The 26148-nt window shown below is 52.5% G+C and overlaps 2 protein-coding genes and 1 non-coding gene across 5 annotated transcripts in view; 2 read left to right on the top strand and 1 right to left on the bottom strand.

Annotated features, from left to right (window-relative positions):
- The window catches only part of SCNN1B (sodium channel epithelial 1 subunit beta), a 60891-nt gene extending 43457 nt beyond the window's left edge, over positions 1-17434 (top strand). For 2 of the 3 annotated variants that reach the window (XM_042971109.1, XM_007084097.3), the window contains exons 5-13: positions 7635-7738; positions 10169-10332; positions 10618-10725; positions 12728-12845; positions 13703-13778; positions 13870-13927; positions 14582-14643; positions 16046-16121; positions 16383-17302. In XM_042971109.1, coding sequence (XP_042827043.1) covers positions 7635-7738; positions 10169-10332; positions 10618-10725; positions 12728-12845; positions 13703-13778; positions 13870-13927; positions 14582-14643; positions 16046-16121; positions 16383-16763 — 1147 coding nt within the window. In that variant the 3' untranslated portion in view covers positions 16764-17302. Of the gene's footprint in view, positions 1-7634; positions 7739-10168; positions 10333-10617; positions 10726-12727; positions 12846-13702; positions 13779-13869; positions 13928-14581; positions 14644-16045; positions 16122-16382; positions 17303-17324 lie in introns of those variants that run through there. The other variant, XM_042971111.1, reaches the window with a different exon arrangement.
- Positions 9290-9396, top strand: LOC122234777. The gene has a single exon (XR_006212731.1). It is a non-coding gene; the product is annotated as a U6 spliceosomal RNA (small nuclear RNA).
- A 3112-nt stretch (positions 17435-20546) lies between the features above and the next one.
- COG7 (component of oligomeric golgi complex 7) overlaps positions 20547-26148 on the bottom strand; it is an 83267-nt gene continuing 77665 nt past the window's right edge. Inside the window, exon 17 of the mRNA XM_015538351.2 lies at positions 20547-24236. Within this exon, the coding sequence (XP_015393837.2) occupies positions 24070-24236 (167 nt within the window). The 3' untranslated portion in view covers positions 20547-24069. The remainder of the gene's footprint in view (positions 24237-26148) is intronic.

The raw sequence follows: 26148 nt of genomic DNA, 5'->3' as shown, positions 1-26148 counted from the left end.
AGAAAGAGAAGGAGACACAGAATCGGAAGCAGGCTCCAGGCTCTGAGCCGTCAGCACAGAGCCCGACATGGGGCTCGGACTCACGGACCGTGAGATCATGAACGGAGACAAAGTCAGACGCCTAACTGACTGAACCACCCAGGCGCCCCTGCTGGGTCTTGTTTGTCTGGGGCTTCGTGGTCTCATACCTCAGGCCTCTGGAGAAGTCCACGGAGTCCTGCCGCTTCTCACGAGTGACAGGCTTCCGGCGTCACCCCTGGGCTCAGGCACAGCCCCCTCAAGCCGTGAGCCTTCAGGAAGCTCTATTGAGAATGTGCTGAACGCTGTGGGACCCTCTGTCCCCTAGAGGCACAGGAGCAGGCATTTTGCAGGCAAACATCAAGGAATCCGGGGTCCCCCGAGCTGGCGAGCTGCACACCTGGCCACAGGTGTGAACTGGAAAAGCGTGGCCCGCAGGTGGAAAAGTACAGGACGTGTCCTGCCCTCGGCGGCCACTCGGCTGGCAGGTCGCGGGCTAGGTTTTGACCCCTCGCTCTCAGCCAGCGGCCTTTGCTCAGGGCACCCCTGGCCAGCCGCTCCTGGCAGCTCCCCCATAAGGCTGCAAGTGCCCGGGTCACCAGTGTCACATCGACGCATTCACCTTCACCCTCTCAGCTGGAGAGGGATGTAAAACCGTGACTTCAAGTACGTGACCCCTCGGCTCAGTGAGAATAGCCCTGGCTGGTGTGTGAGGTGGGCAAGCAGGGTCCGTGAGGGTCTGTTGGGATCTACTATCAGGTTCCTGATGCCCGACGTGTGCTCTTCTGCCGTTGAGCGGGATCCCAGTGTCAGGAGATACGCATTCGCGTGGCTTTGGGGCAGGCAAAACACCCAGCGTTGGCCACACAACTTCTGTGGTGTGGCTGTGGCTGGGGAGTGACTCTAGTGAAGGGGTCAAGGCTGGGCGGTGTGGTTAGACCACTGGGTGCACATCCTTGCTGTCTGACAAGCTGTGTGACTTTAAACAAGTTGAACCTTGATGGGCCTCTGTTTTCCTCCTCTGTAAAATGGGGTAATGACATGCCCACTCTGCGGGGTTATTTTGGGTAGTAAATGAGTTAATATGCTGACGGCAGTGTTGGCCTCAATAAATAATAGTTGTTACTGTCATTAAACCCACATTTGACAGGGAACTCATTATCCAATAATAATGCTAACATTTATTGAGCCCTTCTGATGTGTCAGGTGCTATTCTTAGCATATCACATGTATAAAATTCATTTAACCATGGCCACAGGCCCGTGAGAAAGGTACTGTTGTGTCAGCCCATTTTCTATGATGCAACCGAGGCCCAGAGAGGTTAAGCGACGCCTCTGAGGCCACACAGCCGTTGAGAGGCAGAGATGGCAGTCTGGGTCACCCCGCCTGTCAGAAAACCAGATAGTCTTCCCTCCCTGCCCCCTTCTCCCAAGCCTGTTATTTGTCACCTGCCTTCCTGAGTCAGCCTCAGACGTGGTTCCAGAGGACACGTGCCTCTCTCTGCCCTCCCAACGCTGCTCTCCAAACACCGTGGCCTCTGCTTCCTCGCTCCTTCTGACCCTGTCCTTTCTCTCTCGAATGTGGCAAATGCTCAAGAAGCAGCAGCTGCAGTTAGGAAAATATGAGCCACATCTGGACCCTGATGCCAAAGTGCCTCGATTTGAATGCTAGCTCTGGGTGCGGTTGGGCACGCTACTTTGCCTCTCTGGGCCTCAGTTTTCTCATCTGGAAAATGGGGATAGTGAAATAGCCTTATAGGGGATTAAATGATGTAAAGTGCTTAGAACAGTACCTCCCACATAGTAAATAATATATGAGCATTTTTTTAAAGTCAACTTTTTAATGTGGAATAATCTTAGGTTTACAGAAATGTTGCAAAGAGAGTGTATCCGGTTGGTTCCCTTGTACCTCTCCCCGGCGCCCCCCCCCCCCCCGTTGTTGACATCTTCTGTCACCACGGTGATTTGTCAAAACTAAGAAACTAATGTTGGCATATTGCTATTAACTAAATTTGACACGTTCTTGTGGATTCAGCAGTGTTTCCTGGTGACCTTTTCCTGTTCCGGGATTCCATCCGGGAGACCCCATTTCGTGCAGAAACTCTGTCACGGTTTTTCGGGCTTCTTTGTTTGGGTTGACCATGACAGTTTCAGAGTACTGGGCAGGTGTTTTAGGGCAAGTCCTTGACTTGGGTGTATACAGATCAGACGGGTTTGGGGGGAAGAAGAGCACAAGGCGAGCGACCCCCTCGTCACTTCGAATCCTGGGCGGGGTGGGGAACACCTCAGCCACATGACACCACCCGTGATGTTGACCTCCCTCACTTGGTTAAGCTATGGGTGCCACGCTCCCCCGTCGTGAGGTGACCTCTTCCCTTCCCAGGCCCTGTGTGGAAGCAAGTCGCTAAGTTGAGGTCACCTTCTGGGGGCAGGGGGGTGGCAGGAAGCTCCTGGTCTCCTGCAGAGGAGAATATAGACTCTTTGGAAGTCTTCTGTGGGGAAGACTTCTCTCTTCCCCACGTGTTTGTTTATTCAGTCATTTCTACTGGTATGGGCTTGTGTGTATTGGGGTTGTAACCCAGTACCACATTATTTATTTTCTTACTCAAATTCTTCCAGCTTTGGCCAGTAGCAGCTCCTTGTGTTGGCTCCTGTGTCTTTTTGACACGTCCCCATCACTCTTTTTTTTTTTTTTAGTACTTCCTTACTTTCTAGCACCTCAAGATGCCCCAAGCCCTAGAATCAGCCATTTCTCTGAGGAGCCCTGGTTCCTTTTATTGGGCAATGGCATCTAGAAGCCAGGACGTAGGCATATATAAGCATCGTCGTCATCACTGCTCCATCTGGCTCGCTAGCTTCTGCCCTCGGGAGCCCTTCCTGACCTCTGCCATACAGCACCACTGTTCATCTTCCTGCCGGGGACGCTCTGTGTCTCCGTCCTTTCTGGGGGTTTGCTGGTCTCCGTCTACACGCCTTGCACCTGTCCCAAGAAGGTTTTTTTGGCGGGAGGGGGGAATGCCTGGCTCTGGAGCAAGAGTGGGCCAGCACTGGGAGAAGCCTCTCCAGGTAAAGGGCGCTGGCGACAAGCAAATAGTTGGCGCCTACAGTGAGGCCGAGAGCACGGCCCTGGGCAGAAGGGGATCCGACCGCGCCCTGGGTTGCAGATGTCGGAGACCGGAGACCGTTTCTTGGGAACACTGTGTCCCCACACCCTGGGGCGGGGTCTCTCCCTCCAGAACAGCGCCCGGCTTTAGCCAGTTTGCCCTGCTCTGTTCCTCCTGTGGCCACAGCCCTGATCCTACACCGACGCACGCTCCGTGATGCCCGCCCAAAGCCATTTCTCCCCCCCGGGCCTTTGCCTATGCTGTGCCCCCTGCGTGATGTGCCCTTTCTCCTCTCTAGCCCCTACCTCTTAGTCATCCTTAAAAGTCTCAGCTCAGGCCTCGCCTCCTCCAAGAACCCTTCCATGACCCTCATCCCTACACACACCCCAGTGAGAATTAGGTGTCACTCCTCTATGCTTATCTCTGCTGATACCCTTATCACATATTATAATTTACCCAACAAATATTTACTAAGTGTCTGTCTACCGTGGGCCAGCCTCTGAGCAGTAGGAGCGGCCTGCTTTTGTTGAGTATTTCCAGATGCTCGGCATCCAGCCCTCGCCTTAGTCCTCTTGAGTGGGTGCTATTATAATCCTGGCATTACAGGTGAGGAAGGTGAGGCACAGAGAAAGCTCACCAGCTACTCAGTGACAGAGCCAAAATTTGAATTCAGGCAGGCTGGCTCCCAGGCCTGGGGTGTTAGCCTCTGAATGCTTTCTCCCTCAAGACAGACAGCTGCCCTCCCTGGGCTTACCTTCTAATGCAGGAGACAGCTGATGAGCAAGCAGTTAAATAAAGATCATTTCAGATTTTGACGCGTGCTAGCAGGGAATAAGCAGTAGAAATGATCAAGCACCCGGGCAGGGAAGTGACTTTGCACAGGGAGTGCAGGGGGAGCCTCAGAGATGGAGAGAAGTGGACAGGGCCAGAGGCACATTCTGGAAGGACAGCGTCGACAGGACGCTGCTGAGTTCCCCCCACCACTCCGCATCCCCAGCCACATGGTGACCTTCCAGGGCTGGACTCTTGTTCACCTCAGGTGTCCTCAGCCCAGTACCTGCCTCAGTAAACACTTGTTGGATGAAGAAATGTGGTTTCTTCCTGATTTCCCTTTCACTGTCGAGAACACCGAAGCTTAGAGGTTGAGAAAGCAGCTCAAATCTGTCCACCAGGGTCAGCTCCCAGCTTGGATTTCCCAGCCTGCCCCGGACCCACCTCGTTCTGCCAGCACAGAGGGTGAGGCCAGAGGTGGAGGAAATGGCTTCCTAATCTGAACACAGGGGCAGATATCAGCTGACCTCATGGGGTTATTTTGAGGATTGAATGGGAGAAGGTTCACAGAAATGTGCAGCACGGGGCTGGCCCCTGCAAGGTTTGCATCATCTGTGTTTCAAAATACAGGGCTTAGAAGACAATGCTCCATTTCTGTTGCTGTTTCTGCACTCAGCCCCCTTCCTTCCTATTTTTAATAAAGTGAGAATAACATGGGCACATGGGTGGTTCAGTTGGTTGAGCATCCAACTCTTGATTCTGGCTCAGGTCATGATCCCAGGGTCATGGGATCTAGTCCCATGTTGGGTTCCACGCTCAGTGTGCAGCCTGCTTGGGATTCTCTTCCTCTCTCCCTCTGCCCCTTTCCCCTGAGCTTGCTCTCTCTCTCTCACTCTCTCTCTCTCTCTCTCTCAAATTAAAAAAAAGGGGGGGGGCACCTGGGTGGCTCAGTTAAGCATCTAACTTCAGCTCAGGTCATGATCTTGCAGTTTGTGAGTTTGGGCCCCGCATCGGGCTCTGTGCTGACAGCTCAGAACCTGGAGCCTGCTTCGGATTCTGTGTCTCCCTCTCTCTCTGCCCCTTCCCCACTCGTTCTCTCCCTCTCTCTCTCTCAAAATTAACATTAAAAACAAGAAAAAAGAATTAGATAAAATAAGAAAAACAAAACAAAAAACACACAAAGACATTTTTAAAGTGATTCCTTATGGGGACCTGAGGATATACCTACAGACAGAATAGAGTATGATGACCTCACAAGGAAGCCAGAGCCCATGGCCACAACTCACTTCCCTTCCCATCCATTTTGCAGCAAAGCCTAGACTCCAGGGTCTTTCAGCTGTAAATAGTTCAGAACATATCTGCAAAAGAGAAAGACTTAAAAAAAAATCAAACCATAATACCATTATCCCACCTGAAAAAAATTAACAATAATTCCTCAACACCATCAACTGCCCATAATCATCTTCATGCTCATGTCATTTATACCTTTTTGCCTGTTTGCTTGTGTGAATCAGGATATAACTAAAGGCAGCATGTTGTGATTGTGACCCAAGTCTGTAAAATTTCTATTAATCTAGAGCCTGTGTCCCTTCTCCTCTCTCGCAGTGCGTTTGTTGAAGAAACTGGGTTGTTTATCCTGTTTCATTCCCCAAGGTCTGGATTTTGCAGGTTGACTTGCTGTAGTGACTTTGAACCTGTTCCTCTGTCTCCAACATTTCTCATAAATGGTGGTTAGAGACAGATGCATGGTCCTGTTTGGGGCTGATTTTTATTTATTTTTAACTTCATTTATTTATTTTTGGAGAGAGAGAGGTGGGGGGGGGGGGCAGAGAGAGAGGGAGAGAGAGAGAATCCCAAGCAGGCTCTGCACTGTCAGCACAGAGCCCCAGTGTGGGGCCCGAACACACGAACTGTGAGATCATGACCTGAGCCAAAACCAAGCGTCAGACACTTGACTGAGGCCACCCAGGTGCCCCTGATTTTTACTTTTTATTCGCAAGGCCACCTCCTCGGCAGCCTGTGCTCTTCCCTCAGGAGACACGCAGCATTGGCCCACCAGGGTGCACTGCCCAAAGCCATTAATTCGTCAGGGTTGTGAAATGATCTTCTCATTAGATCACTGCCTCTTCAAACCAGAACTGTTTTAACAACTATATTACGAGAAAAAAAAAAAAAAAAGCTGGAGGGAGCCATAGATTAGAAGAAACTTGAAAGACCTATCAACCAGTCACCTTAACCTCATTTGCATCCCAGTTTAAACAAATAAATTGTAAAAATTGACATTGAAGAGACAATTGAACTTTGAACTGAATATTTAATCTTAAGGGATTTTTGTTGGTTATGTTTAACATGGTAATAGCCGTATTTTCAAGAGAGTTCTCACTTTCCAAGCTACATCTGGAAATGTTTACAGATAATATCATGATGTCTGAGATTTGCTTGAAAATAATATGGAAGGGAGGTGGGGTGGGGCGGGTAGAGATGAAGCATTAGTGGCCATGTGGTGATGATTCTGGAAGCTGGCGGTGGGTTTTGTCTCAACCTTTTTGTGTGTGTTTGAAATGTTCCATATCCAAAAAAGTCTTTTTATAACTGAATTCTTTTTTTTTAATCTTATTTTTTATTTTTTAAAATTTACATCCAAGTTAGTTAGCATATAGTGCAACAATGATTTCAGGAGTAGATTCCTGGGTGCCCCTGACCCATTTAGCCCATCCCCCCTCCCACAACCCCTCCAGCAACACTGTTTGTTCTCTATGTTTAAGGGTCTCTTCTGTTTTGTCCCCCTCCCTGTTTTTATATTACTTTTGTTTCCCTTCCCTTATGTTCATCTGTTTTGTCTCTTAAAGTCCTCATATGAGTGAAGTCATGACTTTTGTCTTTCTCTAATTTCACTTAGCATAATACCCTCCAGTTCCATCCACATAGTTGCAAATGGCAAGATTTCATTCTTTTTGATTGCCAAGTAATACTCCATTGTATATATATGCCACATCTTCTTTATCCATTCATCCATCAGTGGACATTTGGGCTCTTTCCATCCTTTGGCTATTGTTGATAGTGCTGCTATAAACATGGGGGTGCATGTGTCCCTTCGAAACAGCACACCTGTATACCTTGGATAAATGCCTAGTCGCACAATTGCTGGGTCATAGGGTAGTTCTGTTTTTAATTTTTTGAGGAACCTGCATACTGTTTTCCAGAGTGGCTGCACCAGCTTGCATTGCCACCAACACTGCAAAAGAGACCCTCTTTCTCCACATCCTCGCCAACATCCGTTGTTGCCTGAGTTGTTACTGTTAGCCATTCTGACAGGTGTGAGGTGGTATCTCATTGTGGTTTTGATTTGTATCTCCCTGATGGTGAGTGATTCTAACTGAATTCTTTTGAAACTGCATTATACCATTGCTACTGCCGCGAGCATCTTTATGGAAACATTTGTCGTTATTGTTAACTTATTTCCTTAGGAAACCTTTCCAGGACATCAGAGAGGACCCTGTATAGTGTTCCACATGCCTCATTATAAAGCCTTCTCTTTCCCCGGCCTCTGTTTGGCCCTCTCCCGACTCACCCCCTCTCTGACCCACCATCTCAGCCAGCTTTCTCTCTATGTGAGTTCCCGGCTTGCCCAGCCCACCTGTCGGATCCTCCCAGCTCCGCTCTGCCAGGCCCCAGACCACAGACACTCAGGGAGGCACCTGCTGGGTGGGCCCTGATCTCTAGCTGATGGTGTTTCTTTCAGGAACTTCACGTCCATCTTCCACCCTGATTATGGCAACTGTTATATCTTCAACTGGGGCATGACGGAGAAGGCACTCCCTTCGGCCAACCCCGGAGCTGAGTTTGGTGAGTCTTGGTTCATCCTGGGGCCAGAGCCATGGGGCTTTAAATCCCCACCACGTGGGGCTAAAAGACCAAAGGACCATCAGCTGTCGAGGGTCAGGGCCTGGATTAGACAGGAGGCAGCACAGGGAAGGGCAACCTGTTCGGTGGGTGGGGAGCCATTCCCTTGGCCACACAAAATGAACAAACCTTTTTAAAAATTTTAAAGAGAAAGGAAGAGTTTCATTCGAGCCCACGTTAGGACAGCTGCCTGGGATACACGGTCTTGACAAGGAAGGGAGTGCACCGGGAAAGGAAGTTTGGTGCAGGGTTATATATGTTTTTTACATCAACAGTTACAAACCATCATGATGAAGAACGTTCCAGAAAGTTACAGACTTTATCTTACGTTTTTAGTATCTGCAAGACTGTATGACTTTAATCTTATGGGAACCAAGGAGGGTTTTTTTTTTTTCTTTTTCTTTATATTTGGAATGCTCCTTTTTGGTTATTTGTTTTAACAAAGTAGATGTACAATGTGTGCTGGGGCCAGAAATAGAGCCTGTGCTCTGAGGTTTTGGTGGAGTCATTTTGACCCTGGTAAATGTTAAAGTACAGCCTCCCTGGGAGCCTGAAAGCAGGGCCAAGGTATGTTAAAAGTTGAAAATTTCCTTTATCACCTTCAACTCCCGTAAACACCTGGGGTGGAAACTGGGGTTCCCATTTTGCTGATCAGCAAGGTGAGGATTCAGAAGCAGTGCAGCTCAGGCAGGGGTCAGGAACTCAGGCTCCCGTGCACGAGTGAAAACTCTCTACCGCTGACCCCCCAGGTAATTCTGAGATCCAGACTGAACTTCTGGAAGCCTTGGTCTCCCCAGAGACAGTGCGTGGTAGCATCATAGAGCATATTGTGTATAGCTCGTGGAATCACTGTGACATAATGCAGCCACCTGCTCAGTACTGTGCCGGGCAAATGCGAAATGCTCAGTACATGCCGGATATTCTTGGAAGGTTTAAATTAACTTGTCCAAGAGCACACAGTTAACATGTCGCAGAGCCCATACTCTTACTTAGCCTCACTGCTAAACCAAGTTCTTGAACAAGACAGAGAGAGGGTGAAGGATTAATGGAAGCAGGGGAAGGGGAAGTGATCAATGACAGAGGCCACTGCATTGGTCCATCTCTGGGGAAAGACTCACGGTGGCCTCAGGATGGCTTCGGCATTCCGGCTGTGAGCCAGGCACAGGTGGGAGCGATCCTTCCTCCCATGAACTTCTGACCTCCCCAGACTCCAAGAGGCAGGCTGTCATTCTAACTATCAGGGCTGTTGGTCAAAAGGGGTACAGGGGACTACTGACCTCCCTTCAACCAGCCATTATGTCCCTGGAATCTCTGTGCCTCACAGAGGTACCGGTCAACTCACGTCACGGCAGACGATTGAGACTAAGGAGCTCAGCTGCCTGTGTTAGAACCCCAACAATTCCCCTTTCTCGCTGGGTGACCCTGGACAAGTCTCTTCACCTCTCTGTGCCTTGGTTTCCTCACCTATAAAATGGGGATAAGAATAGCAGCTTTGTGCTCGCTTCGGCAGCACGTATACTAAAATTGGAACGATACAGAGAAGATTAGCATGGCCCCTGCACAAGGATGACACGCAAATTCGTGAAGCGTTCCATATTTAAAAAAAAAAAAAAAAAAAAAAAAAAAAAGAATAGCAGCTTTGCTTTTGTGAACGTATAATAAGGTACTTGGGCCCAGCACTCGGCACATAGCAAGTGCTCGATAAATACTAGCCTGTTGTCCGACCCACCCAGCATAGTCTTATGGTGCATAACATTGGGGGCTGGTCTCTGTGCACAAGAAGGGAACCGTCTAATGGGGAAGGAAGACCGACAATAAAAGAATCATGTAAGGGAGGCACATATTGGGAGGAAAGTTCCAGAGCTAGAAGAGCAAATAACAAAGACCCTGAGACCTTGTCTTGGTAGTCAGGGAAGGCTTCTGGAAGAAGTGACTCAGGCTGAGATCCGAAGGAAGAGCAGGAGGATCTTGGATGGTTAAGGTAGGGACATAATGCCAGAGTAAGGGAACAGTGTTCTTGAGGCATTTGTAAGGGCCCAGCAGCAGGCAGGAGCATGGAGGCCAAGAGGGACTTAATGAAGGGAATGAGGATTCATGTGATTTGAGGTGGGCCGGTGCTGCGCTGTACCCCTGGATCTACCTGCCACGTGGAAAAGAGATCATGGGAGTAGAGGGGAGACATGGTGGCTTGGGCTAGGACGGGGGCCTTGGAGAAGGCAAGGAGTCTCATTTTTGCAAGGCGGAGCCAGTTTCCTGGATGGGCCCCGGAGGTCCCCTGGGCTCTGGGGCTGGGGGCTTGGCTAAGTGGCTGATGGGTCTCCCTTCAGCCTTGGGGAGCAAGTTCAGGCAGCCCTCGGCCCCACCTTCCCACAGGCCTGAAGCTGATCCTGGACATAGGCCAGGACGACTATGTGCCCTTCCTCACGTCCACGGCCGGCGCCCGGCTGATGCTCCATGAGCAGAGGTCATACCCCTTCATCAAAGACGAGGGCATCTACGCCATGTCCGGGACGGAGACATCCATCGGGGTGCTGGTGGTACGGCCGCAGCCGAGGGGAACCGAAGGTGGAACCCTACCTGCCCAGGGCTGAGCTGGCCCTCCCTCATGGCCCATTCCTACCTTATCTTCTGGCTGGAGCCCCCCTTCCCCCTGCCACCAGGATGGCCATGCTGTGGGGGAAGACAGGCATCATCTGGCACCTACTGGGGCCTATGGCTTCCCATCCCCTTTTGGCATACCCACAGACCCCCATGGGAGGGAGGTACAAAGGGGGCCTCCTAGGGGTGACCGGGGCCTCCAAGAGCAAACTTTATGGACACAGGACAAGCTGGAGCGCAAGGGAGAGCCCTACAGCCAGTGCACCATGAACGGCTCCGACGTCCCCGTGCGAAACCTTTACAGCGACTACAACACCACCTACTCCATCCAGGTAAGAAGCCCTCGAGGCCTCGGTACCTAGAGCCGGTCCACGTCTACCAGGCCCAGGGCCTCGGGGCTCCGGGGGAGCTGGGCCCGGCAAGGCCAGCTCTGCTGGATTTTTGTAGGTGACCGCTGGGTAGTTTGGCGGGTTTGGTGGCCCTTGGGGCTGTGGAACCGGTCCATTCCCTGGGTGCTCTCCAGGGCCCAGGGCTGGCCACTGCTCATCTCCCCTCGGCAGGTATGCCCTTTGGGGGTGCCCAGAACATGGGGATCTCACTCTGGGGTCTCTAAGAAGAACCCTTGTGTGAGAGAGATGCTGTGCTAAGGGCTCGCATGTATTGCCTCATCATTTGATCCTTTCAACACCCCACGGGGCAAGAATAGCACTTATTATATATATAACATTTATTTGTTCTAAGTATTAATATACGAAGAGTAGCAGGCTTATCGTGTGCTAGGCAGGCACTGTTCCAAGTGCTTTACACACACTAATTCATTTAATCCTCACAACAATGCTGAGATGGAGGTAAAATGATTAGGAATGAGGAAGCTGGGATTTACAGGCCCCAGTGCAAACGCCTCATCAGTTTACCCTCTTTGTATCCGGCCTCAATTCCCCTCGCTGCAGCTGGGGCTTCCCTTTCGCCCTGACCTCCAGGGTCAGCCCGGGAGGCCTGTCCTAAGACCCAGCCCCAGTGAATCTGGGACAGTCCGAACCTCTGCACGAGTGACAGAAGTGACCGCTCAATGACACCTCTCCCCCAGCCCAGGCTGCCTTTGCAGATAAGGAAACTGAGGCATAACTGGGGGGCAGCGTAGTGCCTGCCTCTGTGCCTAAGAGCCCTGAGCATGGCGTGCACTTCCCTTTTGTCTAGGTTACTGGAAATCTAGTGCCCCCTGTGCCCACCCTCCGGCCCACCCTGCCTGGCTGACCTGTCCACCCCACACTCTGACCTGGCCAGTTTGGCCACCTTCTATCTGGAGGGGCTTCGGTCTGCAGTGAGGAACTTGGGGGAACCTTCTGAGCTTCTGAAGGGATAGACAGACGGGCAGCACAGGGAGATGGGAAGCATAGAGATGGAGGCCATGGAGGTATCCATCAGGCCCAGTCTTAGAGACCTCATTCTAGAAAAACCTCACCTCTTGCTTTATCTGGTGCAGCAGCCTCACTGGCCAGAGACCTTGGCAAAGACCCAGGCCCTGGTCAGGCGCTCTGTCTGCACTGCCCCATTCCCCACCCCCAGCCTCTGTCACGGGGTCCAGAGAGGACTCCTACTAATCTCCAGGTGAGACAGTGAGGTCTGGAAGAATGGGAGACCCTTGCCCATAGAGCCCCTCATGTGACCCCTCTAGCCCCTCACCCCCTGTGCTTTTCCCGGCTGTGTTTGCAGGGAGGCCACAGCCCTGTCAGGAAGAACACGATAGGACAGGATGTGTGCTAGGTTGGGAAGGAGCAGGCCGGGGAGCAGCAGGAGCACACAACAGCGGGGGCAGGTTCCGTGGCTGGTGGGGCAGAGCCGAGGAGAGCAGGGGAGAGCCCGAGAGAGCGAGGGTTGGAGCCAGGGGTCCTCCACACACGGACAAGCGGAGACACATGAGTAACAGCCACTTCCGTTCCCCACCCAGCGCTGGGCCCTCCTCACCTTAGCCCACAGTTGTGACTGTCACCCTGCTTCACCCCTGAGTGACTGCAGGACACACAGCTGCCTCCACGTGTGGGGGAACCAGGTCACGGTGACCTGAAACCCCAGCAGTATTTGGAATAAGCCACCCCTCCCCGTGCCATGTGTGGGGCACCAGCTTTGATAGGTGGCGGGGCTGTCCTCAGACAGCTGGGTCTGGCGTGAGCCCCTCTGCAGGTACCGAGGACCAGGGACAGGGAAGGACAGCCATGCCCAGACTGCGGGGTCAGCAGGCGTAGCTCTTCAGCCGGAAGGACCCCTCCCCTGGCTCCCGGGGCCGGGTGGGGACATCACAGCCACATCCGTGTCCCCCCTCTCCCACCACTGCAGGCCTGTATCCGCTCCTGCTTCCAAGACCACATGATCCGGAACTGCAGCTGTGGGCACTACCTGTACCCCCTGCCCCGTGGGCAGAGATACTGCAACAACCGGGAGTTCCCCGACTGGGGTGAGTGGGGGGGCCCCCACCCGCCAGGGCTCTGATCACATAGCCGGGGTGTGGCCTTCACAGTCCGCAGCCCCCCTCCCCACCCACCCCTGGGCCTCACTCCGTCCTGGTACACACCCACGCATGCATGAGCCCTGTGGGCAGCTGCTGGCGAGCACACGTGTGTGTTTACATTTTCACATGCATGCGGGAGAGGGCTCGGGGGCACTCGTGCCTGGGTTGCTTCCGTGTTTGCATCTGTGCACGCTGGTTTGCATGCCCACACGTGTGTGTGCGCTCGCTCATGCACCCACAAGGCCACGTGTACCAGCCTCAGCATGTGCGTCCGTGTCTGTGTGGGCTCGCCGGGCATCTCTGCGGGTTGTTGGGTGGGAGGGGAGGCCGAGGTGGCCTCCCAAGGGTTTCAGGGGCCCTGGTGGCCTGGAGTCCAAACATGATGGATGTTGTCAGTGTCAGAGCGAGTCCCACCACCTCTAAAACCAACAACGTATGTAGATAAGAGGGGAAAACTATCCCTTCCAACCACCCATCCCTTCATGCATGACCCCGTGAGCACCGCCCAGCCCGGAATGGGCATGACAAGCAGAGGAAAGCCGCTCTGCTCCTGCTGAGCTGAGTCTGGGATGTCTGGGGGAGGCTCCCCACCCCGGGGCCAGGCTGGGGCAAAACTGGCTGGACACGAGGAGCAGGGTGGGAAGGGGTGACCCTCCACAGAGACGACTTCCCCTCCCGTCTAGAGACAGGCCTGGGGTGGCCATGGCCAGGAGGGTAGGGGGCAGCCCCAGCCTCAGAGGAGGAGAGGAAAACGTCTAGAAACCCCCACTCTAAGTCTCTTACCTCCCACCCACCCTGCTCAGCCTATTGTTACTCACACCTGCGCATGAGCGTGGCCCAGAGGGAGACCTGCATCAACATGTGCAAGGAGTCCTGCAAGTGAGTGTGGGTGCTGGGGGTGGGGCGGGGACTGCAGGGTGGGGGCACGGTGCTGGCAGGGACATCGACAGGGCTGCCTTGTCTCTTCCAGTGACACCCAGTACAAGATGACCATCTCCATGGCTGACTGGCCTTCAGAGGCTTCCGAGGTGAGATGGTGGAGTGGTCAAGCTCCTGGCCGCCCACCTTTGGGCTAGGGACAGGTCTGGGCATAGGCCTGCGGGCTGTTTGTCCCTCCGCTAATGTTTCCCCAAAGCGCTGTGCTGGGGACACGGCAGTGAACGAGACAGGAATGGTCCTTTGCTCTTATGGAGCTTACATTCTGGTGGGAGAGAGAGAATGTACAGAAGTTAGATCATTTCACAGTGTGGTAAGGGTGGGAAACAGGATGACTGGAGAGTAACCAGGGGAGACCGCTTTAGACAGAGTGGTCAGGGAAGATCTCCCTGCAAAGGTAACATTTGAGTTAACGCAGGAGGATGGGCTGAGCCAGCCTGGGCAGGGCTGGGGAGGAGGATCTTGGAAGAGCAACAGCAAATTCGAGGGCCAGAGGTGGGAAAGAGCTGGCGCAGGATGGCGGGGCCTCTGGGGGAAGACCGGAGACTAGAGTGCCTTCTCCCCATAGCATCAGCCACAGTGCGAACTATTACCTTCCTCTTCCCAGCGCCAACACGTGGTCCCGGGGGCTTTGGGAAGCTACAGGGCTGTGGTCTGCCTCCCCCCATCTCCCCAAATCACAGGGCCCATGTTTGGGAGGGGATGCTGCAGGTGCCATTTTTTTCAGTTGCCTTCTTGGATTCCAGGATTGGATTTTCCATGTCTTGTCTCAGGAGCGGGACCAAAGCACTAATATCACCTTGAGCAGGTGAGCTTAGAGTCTTAGGGGCTGGGGAATGCAGAAAATGGAAGGAACCAGAACCTCAGAGGAGGGGTTTGGATGTATGGCAGATATTCAGACACCTTCTCACACTGGTCAGATCCAGGAGAAAGCCTGAAGAATGAGGCACTGGAAATGAGAGAGAGGCCAGCCAATGGGACTCAGAGTCTGCCACTTCCCAAAGGCGAGCCTATTTCTCCCTGTCACCTGTTCATTTGCCCTTTCACCCATCTATCCATCCACCCATTCCTCCATTATTCATCCATCCTTCCATTCTTCTACCCATGCACCTGTCCATCTGCCCATTCACCCATCCATCCCATCCATCCATCCTTCCAGATTTCCACTTATCCATCTATCCACTCACCTATCCACCCCCCATCTAGCCATTACCCATTCAACAACCCATCCATCCATCCATCTACTTATCTGTCCATCCATCCACCCACCCACCCATCCACCCATTCACTCATCATCCATCCATCCACTTATATGTCCATCTGTCCATCCATCCACCCATCATCCACCCACCCACCCACCCACCCACCCATCTATCCATTCATCCGTCCACCCCATGCGTCCATCCATCCACCCATCCTTCATCCCTCTCATCTTCCTCCCATCCATCTATCCACTCACCCACGTACCTATTCATCCCATTATCCCCTCATCCATCCACCCACTTATCCTCAATCCACTCTTCCATCTTTCCATCTGTCAAATACAAATGCAGACTGAGCACAGGAAAGACACAGGTCACACTCTCAGGGAGTTCCAGTCTAGAGGACAGAAATATGCCAGCAGGGCTTCTGGTGATGAGAGTCTATACAAGACCCTTCCTTTGGGAGCACAGCAGGGAAGGAGCTCTCTGCCTGGGAGATAAGGGAGGTCTGTAGAGGGAGGTGACACTTGCGCTAACTCTCCAAGAAGGAGCAGGAGCTGTTAAGTAAGAGACAAAGATGTCTGGGCAGAAGCCTGGAGGTACAAGAGAGCATAGCTTTTCTGAGAAGTATCAGGTGTAAAGGAGAAGCCCACTTGAGCAACTTTCTGTGCCCTGGATCCCCTGAGGAAGGAGCAAGGCTTAGGACTCTATGGAGAGGCTGTGTATGGGCCGGGCGCCCCGGGGGTGGGGGAGGGGAGCTCAGAGCCAGTCTGGGGGCCCACAGGAGTGATGCTGGGCAGAGATGCTCTTTGTGGCCCAAGGCCCAGAGGGGCCAGGAAGGGCAGCACTTTGGGCTTCTGCTTGGACCTCACCACTCATGGCAGTGGACATGTGAGAAGCTCAAGCCAGAGGACTGGGGCCTCCCGGCTGCCTTTCCTGTGAGTGTGCATGTGCGTGTGTCAGTGTGTCTTGGGGAAGGGGCACCAGCCCTTCTTGCTGCTCCTACAGGAAGGGAATCGTCAAGCTCAACATCTACTTCCAAGAATTCAACTATCGCACCATTGAGGAGTCAGCAGCCAATAACGTGAGTCTGGGGGCTCCTGACACCCCAGCCCTGCCGCCCCTGCACCCTGTGGGTGGGGAGGGTCCCGAGACCAACAGGGGAATTAGGAGCGTCCCTAAAGGAGTCACAAGAAGTTTCCCCGGGGCTGAGATGGTCACCCCGTCCCCCTTCCCGGCCGAGGGCCCACCTCACAGGAACCTGGGAGGCGGGGCAGGGCTCAAGGCAGGAATTTGTGGCCCGACCCCCAGCCCTGCCAGCCCCTCAGCCCCCTGCTCTCCACAGATCGTCTGGCTGCTCTCCAACCTGGGCGGCCAGTTTGGCTTCTGGATGGGGGGCTCAGTGCTGTGCCTCATCGAGTTTGGAGAGATCCTCATCGACTTCGTGTGGATCACCATCATCAAGCTGGTGGCCTTCGCCAAGAGCCTGCGGCAAAGGCGGGCCCAGGCTTGCTATGCCGGCCCGCCGCCCACCGTGGCTGAGCTGGTGGAGGCTCACACCAACTTCAGCTTCGAGCCCGACGTGGCCGGGCCGGGCCCCGACCCTGGGACCTATCCTGATGAGCAGACCCTGCCCATCCCGGGCACCCCACCCCCCAACTATGACTCCCTCCGTCTGCAACCACTGGATATCATCGAGTCGGACAGTGAGGGCGATGCCGTCTAGACCCAGGGAGCCCAGAAGTCAGATCCGAGAAGCCGAGATCACTGCCCAAGACTTCACTTTGTGGTGCTCTCCCCAGTGGAAGACGATGGGTTTCCAGGGCCAGAGTCTGTGTCCCTCTACAGAGAGACCAGCAGCTCCTGGCCTGTCCCAAGCCGAGGGCTGTGTGGGGTCACGGTGCTGGTACATATATGGGAAATGTGTACTCATTTGGTTCCTGCCCGTACCTCCAACCTGGCCTGATCCTTGGCTGGGACATCCCCAGCCAGGCTCCAGAGACCCTAGAGCACCCTCCCGGCAAGCACACTGGTTTCCTCCCAATGCCAGTCACTGCTCCAGAGACACACAGGCAGACATGCCCTGCCGTCTGTCCCCAGACCCAGCAGTCTTCCATCCTGGCCTTGGCTGAGCCCTGCAAATGGGCTGAGTGAGGGCAGCAGTTGTGCAAAGCAGGAAGAGCAGCAGGTCCAGGGGCAGGGATGGGGGGCCTGCTGCCAGGTGGCACATATTTTGTTCTAGAAAATAAAAGTAGAAGACACAGACCTGAGCTTTGTTCTTTGTCAGGCTGGACAGTCGGAATGCCCTGATGCATCCATACTGGCTTGGAAGCAAGGGCCTGGCCAAGGGAAGGACCTCAAGCAGGTGATTTTTAATTTTATTTAATTTACATCTAAATTAGTTAGCTATAGTGCAACAATGATTTCAGGAGTAGATTCCTTAATGCCCCTTACCCATTTAGCCCATCCCCCTTCCCACAACCCCTCCAGTAACCCTCTGTTTGTTCTCCATATTTAAGAGTCTCATGTTTTGTCCCCCTCCCTGTTTTTATATTATTTTTGCTTCCCTTCCCTTGTGCTCATCTGTTCTGTGTCTTAAAGTCCTTATATGAGTGAAGTCATACGATATTTTACTTTCTCTAATTTCGCTTAGCATAATACCTTCCAGTTCCATCCAGGTAGTTGCAAATGGCAAGATTTCATTCTTTTTGATTGCTGAGTCATACTCCATTATATATATACACACACACCCCATCTTCTTTATCCATTCATCCATGGATGGACATTTGGGCTCTTTCCATACTTTGGCTATTGTTGATAGTGCTGCTATAGACATGGGGGTGCATGTGTCCCTTTCAAACAGCACACCTGTATCCCGTGGATAAATGCCTAGTAGTGCAATTGCTGGGTCGTAGGGTAGTTCTATTTTTAATTTTTTGAGGCATCTCCATACTGTTTTCCAGAGTGGCTGCACCAGCTTGCATTCCCACCAACAGTGCAAAAGAGATCCTCTTTCTACACACCCTTGCCAACATCTGTTGTTGCCTGAGTTGTTAATGTTAGCCATTCTGACAGGTGTGAGGTGGTATCTCATTGTGGTTTTGATTTGTATTTGCCTGATGAGTGATGTTGAGCATTTTCTCATGTGTCGGTTGGCCATCTGGATGTCGTCTTTGGAGAAGTGTCTATTCATGTCTTTTGCCCATTTTTTCACCGGATTGTTTTTTTGGGTGTGAGTTTGATAAGTTCTTTACAGATTTTGGATACTAACCCTTTATCTGATATGTCGTTTGCAAATATCTTCTCCCATTCTGTTGGTTGTCTTTTAGTTTGGCTGATTTGTTTCCTTCACTGTGCAGAAGCTTTTTATCTTGATAAGGTCCCAATAGTTCATTTTTGCTCGTTTCCCTTGCCTCCAGAGACATGTTGAGTAAGAAGTTGCTGTGGCCAAGGTCAAACAGGTTTTTGCCTGCTTTCTCCTCGAGGATTTTGATGGCTTCCTGTCTTACATTTAGGTCTTTCATCCATGTTGAGTTTATTTTTGTGTATGGTTTAAGAATGTGGTCCAAGTTCATTCTTCTGCATGTCGCCGTCCAGTTTTCCCAGCCCCACTGGCTGAAGAGACTGTCTTTATTCCATTGGATATTCTTTCCTGCTTTGTCAAAGATTACTTGGCCATCTGTTTGTGGGTCCATTTCTGGGTTCTCTATTCTGTTCCGTTGATCTGAGTGTCTGTTCTTGTGCCAGTACCATACTGTCTTGATGATTACAGCTTTGTAGTACAGCTTGAAGTCCGGATTGTGATGCCTCCTGCTTTGGTTTTCTTTTTCAAGATCGCTTTGGCTACTTGGGGTCTTTTCTGGCTCCATACAAATTGTAGGATTATTTGTTCTAGCTCTGTGAAGAATGCTGGTGTTATTTTGATAGGGATTGCATTGAATATGTAGATTGCTTTGGGTAGTATCGACATGTTAACAATATTTGTTCTTCCTATCCAGGAGCATGGAATCTTTTTCCATTTTTTTTTGTGTCTTCTTCAATTTCTTTGATAAGCTTTCTACAGTTTTCAGTGTATAGATTTGTCACCTCTTTGGTTAGATTTCTTCCTAGGTATTTTATGGCTTTTGGTGCAACTGTAAATGGGATCGATTCCTTGATTTCTCTTTCTGTTGCTTCATTGTTGGTGTATAGGAATGCAACCGATTTCTGTGTGTTGATTTTATATCCTGCAACTCTGCTGAATTCATGAATCAATTCTAGCAGTTTTTTGGTGGAATCTTTTGGGTTTCCCATATAGAGTATCATGTCATCTGCGAAGAGTGAAAGTTTGACCTCCTCCTGGCCGATTTCTTTGTGTTATCTGATTGCAGAGGCTAAGACTTCCAATACTACGTTGAATAACAGTGGCGAGAGTGGACATCCCTGGCTTGTTCCTGACCTTAGGGGGAAAGCTCTCAGTTTTTCCCCATTGAGGATGATATTAGCATTGGGTCGTTCATATATGGCTTTTATGATCTCAAGGTATGATCCTTCTGTCCCTACTTTCTTGAGGGTTTTTATCAAGAAAGGATGCTGTATTTTGTCAAATGCTTTCTCTGCATCTATTGAGAGGATCATATGGTTCTTGTCCTTTCTTTTATTGATGTGATGAGTCACATTATTTTGTGGATATTGAACTAGCCCTGCATCCCAGGTATAAATCCCACTTGGTTGTGGTGAATGATTTTTTTAATGTATTGTTGGATCCAGTTAGCTAATATCTTGTTGAGGATTTTTGCATCCATGTTCATCAGGGAAATCCAAGCAGGTGATTTTTAAAGTTCTTTTTGGGTTGTCCTTGATGCAGTGGACTTAATGACTTTTCAAATGCCATCAACTATACTTCTTTGGATAGCAGGGACAGAGATGGAGAGAGTAAGACTCAAGCTGGCTTAAATGAATCTCAAGCAGCTCAAATGATGTTTCAGTCTCTCTGCTTTCCCAGGCAGGCTCTCCTTACATTACAGCAAGAAAGCCCATCTGCAACCCCAAACTCCCCAGCTCCCCAGCTCAGTCAACAGGAGAAAATACCTTTTTTCCAGTTGTTTCAGCACGTTCCCAGGTGGACTCTCATTGGTCACTGGTTGGGTAATGTGCTTATCTCTACCAATCAGTGTGACCAGCTGCATAGGCTGCTTGGATTGGTCAGCCTCTGCCCATACCTGAGGCCAGGTGGCCCCCAGCAGAATCACATGGTTCTAAGGTGGTGGCAGGCGGGGGGAGGGTCATGGCTCCAAGGATTGCCAGATAAAATACAGGCCACCAAGTTATATATGAATTTCAGATAAACAACAAATTAATTTTTTTAAGTTTAGTTATTTTGAGAGAGTGAGAGAGAGAGAGAGTAGGAGTAGAGAGAGAATCCCAAGCAGGCTCCGCACTGTCAGCACAGTGCCCCACGAGGGGCTTGAACTCATGAACTGAGAAATCACGACCTGAGCCAAGATCAAGAATGTGACGCTCAACCAACTGAGCCACCCAGGCTCCTCAACAACAAATTAATTTTTTAATATAAGTAAATCCATATAATATTTGGGAGATATTATACTAATCATTTATTATTTTTCTGAAATTCAAGTTTAACTAAGTGTCTTGTATTTTTAATTGCTACATATGGGAACCATGATGGCTCTCCCCAGAGCGATCAGGGAGCTGTTGCCAAAGAAAAAAGGGGTCTGTCGGGTGCTGATGGCTGACCACCTGCCAGCCCCAGTCGTGAAGGAGCCTGGGCATCTGAGGGCTCATTCCTGCCTGTCTAGAACACCTGGGTCCTTGGCTGGGACGGCAAACAAGCTGGCCTCCCATTAAGTGCCCACAGTGGCACCTGTGGGGGAAGGAGGTGCCAAAGACTTGGTGCCACTGTGGCCAAAGGCAGCACTGTCAGGGATTGTGTGTGGAGGGCCCAGGGGAAGCCGGGTTTCCCAGCTCGGGGCCAGGCGAGTCTGCAGGCTGGAGTCACAGTTCTTGGTGGTTACCACGTTTACTCCTAGGACTACTGCTTTTATTATGAGGGATAGTTGTCACCACTGTTATTATTTGTTGTTGGCATCAAATAATGGCTACATTGTATCAAACACCCCATGCCAGGCGCCAGGCCAAGTGTTTTGTAAGTCTTATTCCATTTAATTCTCATAACCACGGAGAACTATTGCCATTCCATGTTACAGGTAGTAAGTTGAGACTCAGGGAGGTGAAGTCAGATGCCTGAGATCACTCTTCTAGTATGTGACAGGTAAAACTCCAGCCTCATCCTCTTGCTGCCAGCGGTCATAAGAATGCCGGTCCCTTACAGGAGCCCAGGGCTTTCGTCTTTACTGTCTCATCTGATGCTGTGGGGGTGATTTATTTCTTCAGCTCCTGGCTTTATTTTCCTCTGTGTTGATGTCCCACTCAAATAGGCTCTCTCCATGTGCTGCTCTTACCCCAACAGGTTCCAGACTCCATTCTGTCCGCTGAGCAACTTCAGTGGGAGAAAAGCTCCCCTTTCTTGTACAGTGTCCCAGCAAAAGCCCCGAGAATGAAGGCCATTGGGTCGGCCTGGGCCACATACTCATCCTGAACTCAGAGGTTCTGCCCGGGATGTTTTGTAGCAGGAGTGGGAAGGGTGCTCCCTGCCCCCAGAGCTCTGTGTGGACGTGTGACAGCAAGGCCAGGCTGCTGGGGGGCAGCGCCACCCCTGCTCGTAGGGCAGCCTTGAGGGCCAGGGTGAAGACGGATGACACCCCATCTCCGAAGCAGGCTCTGAGGCAGACAGACAGGTTCCCCTCATCCCTCCGGATATGGAGGAGAGGAGCTCTGTCCTGTTCCCACCCTGGGGCCATCAGAGACTTTCAGGGCTGAAAAGTTAGGCTGGCAGGACCCAAAGTGCCCAGAAAATAGCATTCTGTAATTCCCATCTTTACCCCAAAAGGGATGGTAGGTTACAGACACTAGAGACTATGAAATTAACATTCACTGTGCACTTGCTATGTGCTTCACCCGCTGCTGTATCTCGGTGGCTCTTCAAATGACCCTGAGTTAGGGACCACCATGGCTCCCGTTTTTCACATTAGGAAAGGAGGCTCAGAGACTTGACGTGACTTCCCCAAGGTCACATGGCTGGGAGGTGGCAAAGCCAGGAATCAAGCAGCTCTTATAGACACTGGCACAGAGGTCACCCCAAAGAGATTTCCACTTTCCACAGCACATTTCACCTTCCAGGCTTCCGGCTCTCGCTTCTTCGAGGCAGGAGCCAGGCTCGATCCCTGCCAGGGACAATCTGTGATCCACCACATGAGAAACCAAAATATTTTTCTTGGTGCAGACTCACAGTTCTTTCAGGGCCAGCAAAACTGGTTCCGAGGATGTGAGGACAGAGCGCATGGGAACCCCTGGATGACAGAGCCAGCGCGACACCTGCCCTGGCAGCCTGGAGGGGCTGGTTCACGAGGGGCCGTGGGCGCGGCGGTGCCGCTCCCGAGAGCCAGCACGAGCCGGCGGACCCAGCTGGGGCCAGGCAGTGCTGCCTGCCTCCCGCTCCGTGGTCAGGACTGCGGGAGCCACGGTGCCAGGGACTCCAGACAAGCCCCTTACACCTCTCCCACCTCGGTTCCCTCGGGTGTAAGACAGGGATGATACATGCTGCCTCGGAGGCTGTGGAGGGGCATAAGGGAGAGAGAAGTAACGCGTGTCCAGAAGCGGGAACACGCTTCACGTCGATTCCAGTAATGGACGCCGAGAGACACTGCCCCCCTTCTCCCTTGCTCACAGAAACCCAGCTTCCTCAGGGCAACAAATCCTGCTTGGTCTAAGCCAGGCTTTCCCTGCTGGAGGGGAGTCTGTCCTCCCTCAGGCAACGTCTGGAGACCTTTCTGGCTGTCACAGCTGGGGAGTGCCACCAGCATCTGGTGCACAGCAGTCAGGACAGCCCAAGACGACAACAGTGCCCAGGCTGAGAAACCCTGGCTGGAGCCAGCCCTGACCCCACGTTCCCAGCCTCCCTTGCAGCCGGGGGGATGCCTGGTGACCAAGAAACAGCCTGTGAGGCCAAGGAGAAAGCTGCGGGGGCCAGCGGGGAGGCCTCTGCCTCCACGGTGGAAGGGACCATGCCCTCTCTGCCTTCATCACCCACCAAAATGCGGCTGTGATACCTGCAGCTGCAGGAGTCAGCCCACCGGGAGGAGGCACACGAGGAAAAGGTCCAGATCACCAGGAGGCTAGTCCTGGTCCTGACTCCATCCAGCCACTGAGTCAGTGCCCGCAGCCACCACCGTGTGACTTCTTGTTATTGAGAAAAATCAACACCTATTTGCTAAAGTCACTCAAATTACACTATTCTGTTACTTGTGGCCAATTACAGTCTTAACAGATACAGAAGCTCCTGGCAAAAACCCTGACAGAATCCACATGATCCGTGAGTTTCAAAACAAGACAAAGCAAAAGCCCAAGTCCTCACCACGGCCTACAGGCCAGTCTGTGGTCTGGCCCCCACCGCCCCTCTGACCTGACTTCCTACTTCCATGCCACTGACCTTGGACGTGCCCCCGGGGCCTGGCCCACACGGGTCCCTCACTGCCATACACCTGTCTGACCTGCTGGTGTGGGGGCTGCCCCACCCCCAGATGCACTCTGTTTCCCTGGTGCCACAGTCTGACATCACCTTCTCTGTGCCTCTTCCCCTCCTTCCCGGCCGGGTCCTGGTGCTTGGAGCACGGCACACGGGGGGGCACCCAAATATTCATGGAGGAAAGAAAACAGCTTTCTTTTCACAATATTTATCAATTCCATTTTCAAGATCGGATCTTTTAGAAAATCATCTGAAAACCCTGCTCTAATAAATAATATACCTCTAATTACAACCCCTTTTTTTGATTATACAAATGAACCGCATCTTTTTAAGACAAACCCTGTCCAACGCTGGGCAGATTTTTTGAGCAACTCCATTCTGGAGAGTTTCTGTGACCCCAGGACCCCAGACCTGTGCCTCTTCTTAATTGGGTGTCCGGGGGTGGGGGTCAGTACTCCACACCCCGCATGGCAGCCACCGTGGCGGCAAGGCGACGGGGCAGGCCTTTGCTGACCTGCCTGTAGTCCTCGGGTTTGCTCTTCAAGAGTGTCCCAATGTTCTGCAGGGGGCGAGATGGCTGTAGGCCCAGGGCGTCCATCACGTTGATCAGGTAATCTGTGGGGACGGGGAGCGGACAGACACAGCTAAGCAGACTGAGCGCCGAGCGAGACAGAGCCCTAGAGGCCTTCCTGAGTGAGAAACAGAGAGGTCCACCCCAAGACCCCCAAGATGCTGGGTGTCCACTCTGCCCCCATCAGCCAGGCCTTTACTCTGAGGGTTTTCCCAAGAGGATTAAACCTACTGTGAGCTCGGCCCGAATTCAGGAATTCTAACTGAAGAAAGGACTGGCCAACCCCACAGCGTCCCCACCACCCAACCACACGCTCAGCTCCAGCTGGACCAGCTGACCTCACTCAAAGCTGTATAGTGGGACTCCTCTGACTTCCTGGCCACACTCCCCAGTGGACCCCACCGGCCACATGGAGAACCCGAGTCAGGGGACACAAGGGCTTCTGTGAGCAGAATCCCCACCACGAAGTCAAGGTCGGTGCCTAAGTGCACTGCAGTTCCCGCACTAACCCCCTGGGGCACCAGCTGAGGATACATTCCTGTGCCCACCCAGACCACAGCAGTGAGAATCTCCAGGAGATGGTTCAACGACTCTGTCCTCCTAAAAAGCAGCCCCATGACTCTAACCAACACCGGCAGAGCGGGGAAGGAGAAAACTGGTTTCCAAGTTCGGGCTGAGCTCAGCGAAGTCCTTTCTCACTGAGTCTCTGCTTCTTTCCGTCGATGCCATGTAGTCAGAGAGGACGAAATGGGACAAAGCCTGTGTTGCCATGGAAGCATGTGTCGCGGCTGGTAACCGAGCGCTGCCCCGACTTCCTCCTTCCTGGGCAGGCACAATCCGGACCTGAGGAAAGCTGCCTACGGCGTTCTCTGGTTCCTCTGCAGACCCCTGGCATGCCCTGCAGACGCCTGCCGACTTTCCGTCAATGGCGGGGCTCATGTCTTCTCGCTGACGGGACCGCAGCTCCAGGCGCGGCCTGCATCTTCCCTGGTGTCTTCTGGAGGCTTCCTGCCCTGCCCTGCCCTGGCTGGCTGGCTGGCTCATGTCCAGCCCAGGACAGGCTGCTTCCCAGGAAGGGCGCCAGCGATTGGCCAGGTACCTGTCGCCGCACGAGTTTATCCGTAACTGAGCTCCACTCTACTGGGAGCCAGGAGCTGCATCAGAGTGGCAGCCCACGGTCTCCCATGACACTTCTGTTTGGCCAGCAGAGTGAGTCTGGGTTTTGTTTTGATGCTTAATTTATCTTTAAGGTGGCCACAGCCCTCCCCTGTGGTGCTACCCGTGGTGCCACCGCCTGGCAGCTTCACACACCAGCCCTACCTTCCTGGCTCCTCACCACACTCCTCACTGTGTGAGCTCAGTAAACCCAGGGATGGCCGAAAGCCCCACGCCCTGCAGCTGGCACGTAACAGATGCTCCATCACTGCTGAATGGGGAACAGGATTCAGGGGGACACGAACAGAGAGAGAGAAATAATAGGGGCAATGCCCACGTCTCACTAGTTCCGGCACGTTCCGTCCTCAGTGCTTCTGTCTGTACTAACAGGGACCACCTACGAGCCCCTGAGTCTCCCCATCCGTCTTCCCTGAACACTGTGCCCAGTGACGTGGAGAAGGGCTGGCTGTTCCTCTGTAACCGCTGAGAGCTGATGGTGGAATGAAACCAGGACACCTGGATTCCGGGCCTGGCTCTGTCACTAGTGGCTCTGAGACCTGGAGGAAGGTGCCTCACTTCTATCTCTTCTGCGGCTTGGCCCTGTGGTCCATCCAGGTCAAAGCTCTTCTAGGTCCCCAGGGAGCTGATGATCTTCGAGGCTCTTACCACCCTCTCCCCACCACCCCGAGAGCTGCCTCAGGTGAAGAGCAGACAGGTCAATGGAATGATACCAAGAGAGTGGGGAGACTCCCCTCCACCTGCCTGCAGCACCCCAGCCTCAGAGCACCACATCCTGTAGGG

The sequence above is a fragment of the Panthera tigris genome, chromosome E3 (genome assembly GCF_018350195.1).
Source record: "Panthera tigris isolate Pti1 chromosome E3, P.tigris_Pti1_mat1.1, whole genome shotgun sequence".
Lineage (NCBI taxonomy): Eukaryota > Metazoa > Chordata > Mammalia > Carnivora > Felidae > Panthera > Panthera tigris.
The sequence above is the reverse complement of the archived record's forward strand: the minus strand, read 5'-3'. Positions and strand labels throughout refer to the sequence as shown.